General features: G+C 43.7%; 1 protein-coding gene across 1 annotated transcript; it reads right to left on the bottom strand.

Annotated features, from left to right (window-relative positions):
- Positions 1 to 1,627: 1,627 nt before the first annotated feature.
- EXOC8 (exocyst complex component 8) lies at positions 1,628 to 7,887 on the bottom strand. The gene is made up of 2 exons (XM_020786627.3): positions 6,208 to 7,887; positions 1,628 to 4,720 (listed from the first exon to the last, which is right to left on the bottom strand). Exons 1-2 carry the CDS (start codon positions 7,777 to 7,779, stop codon positions 4,112 to 4,114), a joined length of 2,181 nt encoding a protein of 726 aa, XP_020642286.3. The 5' UTR covers positions 7,780 to 7,887; the 3' UTR covers positions 1,628 to 4,111.
- Between the last annotated feature and the right edge of the window lie 33 nt (positions 7,888 to 7,920).

Below are 7,920 nucleotides of genomic sequence, written 5' to 3'. Positions count from 1 at the left end.
GGGCAGCTTAGGTATTTAGGGCAGGCCGTGTAGCACACATCGTACTCCTTCAACTATCTCACAGCTATTTCTCTCTCACCCATGCAGCCACCCCCATCTCAGGAACCACTTCACACAACCTGACAGCAGGGCCAACACACGCTATCAAAGAAGGGCGCCTGCTCTCCCTGCAAATCCTAAATTTATCTGCTAAAACACATGGAAGGACACACTGTATTGTACCAGCATGTGGTGCACATATGGATTATGCTAACTTACCACCATTAGAAATGAGCACAGAACCACCGCTTCCGTGGTGTTATCAGATCACTGTTATCAAAGGGTTGGGTTTTTGATCAGGGGAATAAATTGTTCTTGCATTTTACATGGCAAATATGAGAGAAATTCAAATTTTTATTGGGTGAGAAGAAAAGAACATTTAAAAATCTGCAATGTTTTTCTCTGTTTATACTTCAACAGATTTAAAAAGACCTCTTGGCCTTTTGAGAATGGTCAGAAATATTACAATTAATGCTGTGCCCTGCAGCAACACATTCAGTAAGGATCTTCTCCATAGAAAAGAAGGCAAATACAAATCATATTCCAATTAACAATTCCTCCAAGCAAATATGCCGATCCAATAGGTGATAGGTGATGGGCACATGGTAGGCACAGCTAATTTTATTCATTTGGAGGTTATAAAACTGTCTACAAGCACTTAATGTGTCATTTCAAGCTTCAGTGAGAAACATTAATACAATTGTTAGCTGCAATATGGAAGGCTGTGTGTGTAGCCACTTAATCAATAGTTGATGCTTGAAATGACTTTTTTTGCCTTCATCCTGTTGAATCATGCTGGCACAAGGTCATCTCTACCCTACCCCTCCCGCCATTGGAGTTTATTCAGCACAGAATCTCACGGCATTAATTTCTATGGGCATAAGAATTCCTATGCTAGCTCAGTTGTCTCCAATCTAGTTCCTGACATACAGTGATTATCCCTAGTGTACTCTATTTGGAGATACAGTACACAACTTCTGGACTTGGCAGCTCCACTTAACTAGCAGGGCTACCAACAACTAGAAAATTGAGCTTTATAGAGGAGACTCCTTGTGACTATCCAAGCAAGTGGAATCTATCAACACTTCTTCTAAGCCATCTATTTTGTATGGATCCTTTATCCGCATACAGTTTAAATAGGCGTGCAGATATAAATGTCAAGTGTGCAGGTGGTAGGCTATATAACCTACATCAATATTTTTGCTGATTATACCACTAAAAATAAATGAGGCATCCTATTGTCTTCAACTGTAATCAGGCCAAATCACTGATGAGGAATGATGGAAGCTGTACTTCAATAACAACCAGAGATCCACAAGACAGAGAACCTGTATCTCTGTTATAAGTAGCAGAATTAGAGGATTCTGCCTTATTTCTAGATAATACTAGATGTTCATGAGGAAACCCTCATGTCCACCATATGTTCCACCACCATACATATGTCTGTATTTAACAGAAAAACCAGGGATGAACCTTGTGTCTGCAAAGCATTGTTCTGCCATCTGACCTGTCACCTGACTGCTGTTGGTAATATATTGTAGACAAGCTAAATAGCAGAGTCAACCATTAAAACCAGCATCCATCAAAATTCTGTTAGATAATTTTAATTAAAAAAAAACAACAAAAAAAACCTTTCCAGACTTCTTGTTCATGTACATACACAGGCTTAAGATAACAAAACATTATTTCAAAAGATGCTCTGGGCACGCCTATTTAAACCAGTTCTTTGCATGACGTACAACTGCAAGTTAGTCTGCATGTTGAAGTATATATCATAGTTCTCATTCTTAAAGAATTTGACCTCCATATACTCTTGGGTGGCATAAAAAAATTAAAATATTACTAAGCAAGACTATTTAGATACCCATAACTGTTCTATAAAGAAAGTTAACTGGGGCCACCTTCAGAAAACTACTGAATGCCAGATTAATATAGTGCTGTTTAAGATTATAAGCTACACAGTCACGAGGGAAATTTTCTTCCATAAGGAAAACTGTTGAGCTCAAAGAGACAAACAACTCCCAGAGACTGGGAAACAGCCTTTTGTGTTTATCTTCCCTACTTCAGCAAATAAACTGATAATTTTTTACATAATCTCCTTCAGTGTAAATGCTCCAGTGTTACCACTGCATACTGAACTGAACACATGTGAAACATTTTCTACATCAATGCTCTTTTGGAGTTCAGGCCAAAGACAAAGAAATTCAGCTATAAATGTGCTGTCCTGAGGTTGGGTTCCTGTGACCCGCAAGACATTAGATGTGACTCTCAACCCCATACATCTCATTAAGCAAGACTCTGAACTAAAAATCTGTGGACCCTGGTAAAAGAAAAAGCTATTGCCCATGTCTCTCTTTTTTTGGAGCAATTTATCAATATTCTTGAAATTATGTTGGCTCTACTATCAGTTCCCAGTACCAGATGCAACAGAGTTCCACTATGCATATCTAAAGCCTCCCAACAATGAATTAAGACCTTTAGTATTTTCAGTATACAATCCAGACATTTCACCTTTTTACACCTCTAGTGAACAAAACTGACAGCAAGGCTCTTTTTACAGGCAATCAGTAAGTGCCCTTTAGTGTAATTTAACCTGATCTTAGTATCAATGCGCCAATCTCAGCAGAAAACATTGTGAGGAGGCCTCCATACAAGACGTCTGTCTTCCCCAGCCTTGTGCCCTCCAGATTATGTTGAACAGCAAATTTTATTATCCTCCAGTGAGCATTGGGATGATGGCGATTGCAGACCACCACATCAGGATAGCTCAAGACTGAGGAAGGCTGCAACAGGCTTGAAGACGGAACCTTATATGTTCATGCAAAAATGAAAAACAACAAAATAAACCCTCTACCCAGTTTACACACCACTCAATTGTGAGCAGAGTTATTGACAAGGCTATGGTAAGCCCTTTGCTACAGACCTTAGGGCTTTTTATTCCCTCATCTCAGGCGTGCCTCCATCCCATTTTCCCAGTGTGGTAAGGCTTTTACATATAGAAACCACTTCTCAAGCCGTTACACATCTGTCATCACTCATTTGCTAAAGGACAGTTTTTCACACCACAAAATCTTCAGCAGCCAATCTTCAGCAGCCCCTCTAACACGTACTGATATACGCCTTCATTTACATTTTCAGAACATCATTCCTGTTTATTAGATTAGCAAACAATCAACCTGGACACGAGTATACACCTTTCCTTTCCAGCACTGGCAGCAGTCCAAAACAAATACAGCACAAAGGAAATGTACACCATATGCATGGACATGTGTACATGGGTGCTGAAGAACTGAGTGCTGCATCACAACTTTTCTTCCTGTTTTCAACAGTTAAGCAGCCAATTTTGAAAACTGAACAAAGAGATGTAGCATTGCAAAGTGGCTGTAGCAAAACTGCCAAACAATTCTCAGGAGCCTGCTCCACAGGAAGCCAGTCTCTATGTTATTTGCATTCATTTAATTCTCAAGAGCTGCAAACTTCAGTCCCTTAAATTGATAACAGTGTTCCCTGTTGCTGAGAATCACCATACATACTGGAAATGCTACTTGCAAGAGCAGAGATTCCACATTACTGTTAAGTATGACTTTTCAACGAAATTTAGGCTGGGTCTTTCTGAAACAAAATATGTGCTATAGTTTTTACTATCTTTTCTCAAGTTATGTGAGAGACAGTTATGGAAACCTGGCATAATGGAATCATGAGGTGCACCCTATTATTTATACTCCTACAACCAGCTAATGCCTGTTAGTGGTTATCTTTGATCCTACTATAATTACTATAGTTATATTTAAATAATTCATTAGCTTTCATACCAAAACACATTGTGTAACCTGGTGGCTTCCATACACTTAAAATGCCAGAGCCATATTTTTGGAGGTAATGTGCCTGCTCAATGACAGTATTTACTTTTAAATCCCCCTCCTCCTTTTCTTTTCCTTCCAACTAATTTGCAAGGCATAATCAGCTAAATGGGCTGTTCCTGGGTTTGGCTACTGGCAAGGTTGTTGAAAAAGGGTTATGAGCATACATGTATATACAGTATTTTATATGAAAAGGATTGAGGCATAACGTTTCACACCACCGAGGTAGTACTTTCAGGATTAACACGCATCAGTCTTGAAGCATTCCTCAGATCTTGCAGCTGCTTAGCTGGCTTTCCAACCCCTTCTTCAAACCTCTTTTCCACAACAGGAAGGACAGTTTCATACAGGAAAGACGCGTTCTGCCTAATGAATGCTTTCTTCTCAGGGTCCTGTTCACACCGTAAACTGTAATCAACATGCTGAACAGCCACGAGGATAATCTCCAACAGGCTTTCCAGCAGGACCATATGCAGCTCAGGAAAATACAGTCTGAGAGCCTCCTCCAAGAAACCCATGGTCTGTTTAGTGAAAGCCACAACTGTGTAACTAAGATTCACCCAGCAGTCATCGCCAGTGTACTGGTCAAAACTTGTCACACCACAGCTTCTCATCTCTTCTCTAAGTTTTCCTAAAGCTTCTGGTGTCATCAGATTCATTCTTCTCCACATCTCCTCGGAGTTACGATGCTTCGTGGCCTCAATTATGATATCTTTGTAGCTCTGCAAAGCATCTTTGATGTCCTTTACTAGTAGAGCATGAATGATGAAGGTGAGGTCCAGACCAATCTCGCTGAGCTGCTTGCAGTGTTCCTTTGCCACCTTCAATAACAAGTTACATTATTAATTTTAGCACACCTTGTTTAGTTTCACAACACAAACATTGCAACACTCTAAAAACAGATAATCATCATCCCATGAAGAAAGGAACGAAGACACATATTAATTAAGTCTTTTAAAAACTTCTGGATATAAAAAATGGCAACATACATTTTGTAAGTTTGGAAATATTTTGCTTGAGATTATAGCACCTACTTTTTTGGAGTTTAAAAGGAAAACTTGATGTAACCTTTCAAAAATACATTATATGAGCATTGTGTTTTGTCACATATTTCCCCTGGAATAGGTATCAATTATCCCAAAACATGCAAGTGGAAAAGTTTTTCTGATTTGGATATGGAGAGAAGGAAGAAAGGAAAATAACCCAACCCAAATCACATGAGTTTCGACTATGTTCCATAGAAAAGAACAGAAATGGATACTTGTTGCCTATTTTATTTACACCTGGGGCCTAAATTAGTTGCAACTAACTGGTTCTATTTGTTTCTGAAGAAAAGAGTCACAAATTAACTTCAGCCAGTTCAGGACCATAGTCTTTAACATTAGTAGAGAAAGAAAAAAAAAACCTTGCAAGTTGCAATGAAAGTAGAAAATTGTATGATCAAAATTTATTTCTCCTGCTGGTAATGCTAGCTACCATACCTTGCTGAGTTAGGCTGAGAGTCTGATTCCTCAATATACTTCTCAAAAGAAGAGCCAGACTATGTAGCCCTGGGCTAGCTGCACAGTTCCACAGAGCTCCCAGAAGGGCATGATAAACCATTACAGAGTATTATAAAACTCATGCATAGTCCATAACCAGAGTGCATAAAATGTGTCCAGACTACTTTTTCCTGGCAGCAGAGAATAGCTGTTTTACCACTGGTGTGATCATACAATTTTGATCATACAATTTTCTACTTTCTTCAGAAACACCAGAGCACAGGTTGCTGTCCTCTGAAGATGCTGGCCACAGAGACTGGCAAAACGTTAGGAAGAACAACCTTCAGAACACGGCCAAAGAGCCTGAAAAACCCAGAACAACCAAATTTGTATTTTGGCAGATGAGCAGATCTGTAATGAAATAAAATTGAGTTACAAAGGCAGGACTCATAACTAGCCCTCTCCTTGCCAATTGTAAGAGGGAGGAGTTCTTTAATGCCAGAAGAGCAAGAAATGCAGGTTTTATTCTCTCAGGATTAAACCCTGTGATAGAACCAAAATGTAGGAGAGGCTTCAGTGACAGGCAAGGAGTTCACATGATATTTAAGGGGAACCTGTTAGATAAGTGCTTACAAATGGAATACTGAGTCTTAACCAGAAGAATGGACTATACAGATCACTATATTTCTTCCATATTTTCTATTATATGGCATGCTATTAACAGAAAAACCAAAGAAATGTCTGCTATAGCGCAGCAGCCACATGGAGTATGTATAGCATAACACACAGCTTTGATTCATTTCTCTCCTTTAGAACTTTATTCTTACCTTAACACATTCAGCAGCAGTAGATAAACTCTCCTTACTGTCAAACACCTGCTTACTGAACGCATCCACGAACATCCTCACAGCAGATCGGGCCCAGACTACAAAAGCAGAATAACACCCACTGTTGCCAGCAAAGTCCGTCTCAAACTCTCTGGCGGTCTCTAACAAGCTGGTGAAGAAGACATGGCAGAGCTTGTGAATGTACAGCAGTGTGGCCCCTTCAATACGCAACTGGCGGATGGCTGTGCGGACAGCCGCTTCCCTGTTCCTCAGGAAAAGTTCACATGCCTTGGTTGACTGACCTAATCGAATGAGTTGAGAAACAGCTCGGCGGGTTGCTCTCGGCCCACCTCGCAAGGACCTATCTGGAGACAGCTCAAAGACAAGCACACGCGTGAGCTGCCTGACTCTTTCATCCACTTTTGTTCGTAGCTCCCTGACTAACTGGGTCATGGGTTTATCGCTCAAGTACTCATTCAGCTTATCCAACAGGTCAACGGCTCCTTCAAAGTCTCTCTGAGCAATACAGACATCCAGGTCTTCAGGCAGCTCCTGAATCCACTCTAAGGATAGATCCACCACTTCTTCTTCGGGAGTTGCTTCCTCTTCTTCATCCTCTTCCTCAAACGGATTGGTGGGCTCTGGAGGGGGTGGGGGAGGGGCCCTCACCGGGACCTCTTGCTCCAGCCTTCGCTTCTCACTCAGGACACGGTTCCTCTTGGTCTCCTCCAGCACTTCCAGCCACTCCTTCTTGATCTTGGCGTTCTCAGCTTGGAAGAGGCGACTTTCCGGGAACATAAGCAACTTGAACATATCCTTCATGGGCGGGTTGTCCTTGACATTGACCACCGCCAGCCCGTCAAGCGGGTAGACGGCATCGTAACGGTAGGTACCCCGCCGGTTGGGCAGCCAGGCGGCCACCAGCAGGCAGTCGTTCAGAAGGAAAGTGTGGACTTTCTGGATCTGGACCATGTGGTCCGCGTCGTACTCCACGAGGTCCCCGTTGTAGACCAGGTACTTGCCGGGGCTCTCCCGGAGCAGGTCGCGGCAGCCTTCCACTTTCTCCAGCAGGGTGGTGAGGGTCCGCTGGCGGCCTTCCTCGTTGGCCGAGGCTTCTTTGGCCGACAAGGGCAGGAAGGGGTCGGCGGCGGCGGCGGCGGCGGCCACTCGCCGGGCGTTGGCCAGCGCCGGGTCATCGCGGTCGGCCTGCAGCAGCAGCGCCTGGTTGACGGCTTCCATGATCCCCTTCTGCTCCGTGAGGATGTGGCTGAGCTGGTACATCTCGCTCTCCAGGTAGCTGATCTCGCGGGCCGTCTCGATGAACTGCCGGTAGTTCTGGTAGACGTTGCGCTTGAGGCTCTGCGCCGTCTCCTCGCTCAGCGCCTGGATGCACTGCCGGTGCTCCTGCAAGTCCCGGTCGCCGTCCGACTGCTGGGAGAGCTGCTTCACGTACTCCTCCGCCACGTAGTTCCCGGACTCCAGCTGGAGCCTCAGCCGGCTGCTGCCGCTGCCGCCGCTGCCGGCTCCTCCACCGCCACCCGCCGGGGCCGCCTCGCCCAGAGACAGCGCCATGTCCGAAGCGGAGCAACGAGAGACCGAGGGCCAGAGAGGAAGGAAGACCTGCTGGGCCAGTGGCCACGCCTCCGCAAGCCGCAAAGAGCGCCGGGTAAACGTACGGCGTCGAGCAGCGACGGGTCGCGGGCGCGGTACACG

This window comes from Pogona vitticeps, chromosome 1 (assembly GCF_051106095.1).
Source record: "Pogona vitticeps strain Pit_001003342236 chromosome 1, PviZW2.1, whole genome shotgun sequence".
Lineage (NCBI taxonomy): Eukaryota > Metazoa > Chordata > Lepidosauria > Squamata > Agamidae > Pogona > Pogona vitticeps.
This window is presented reverse-complemented; position numbering and strand designations above follow the sequence as displayed.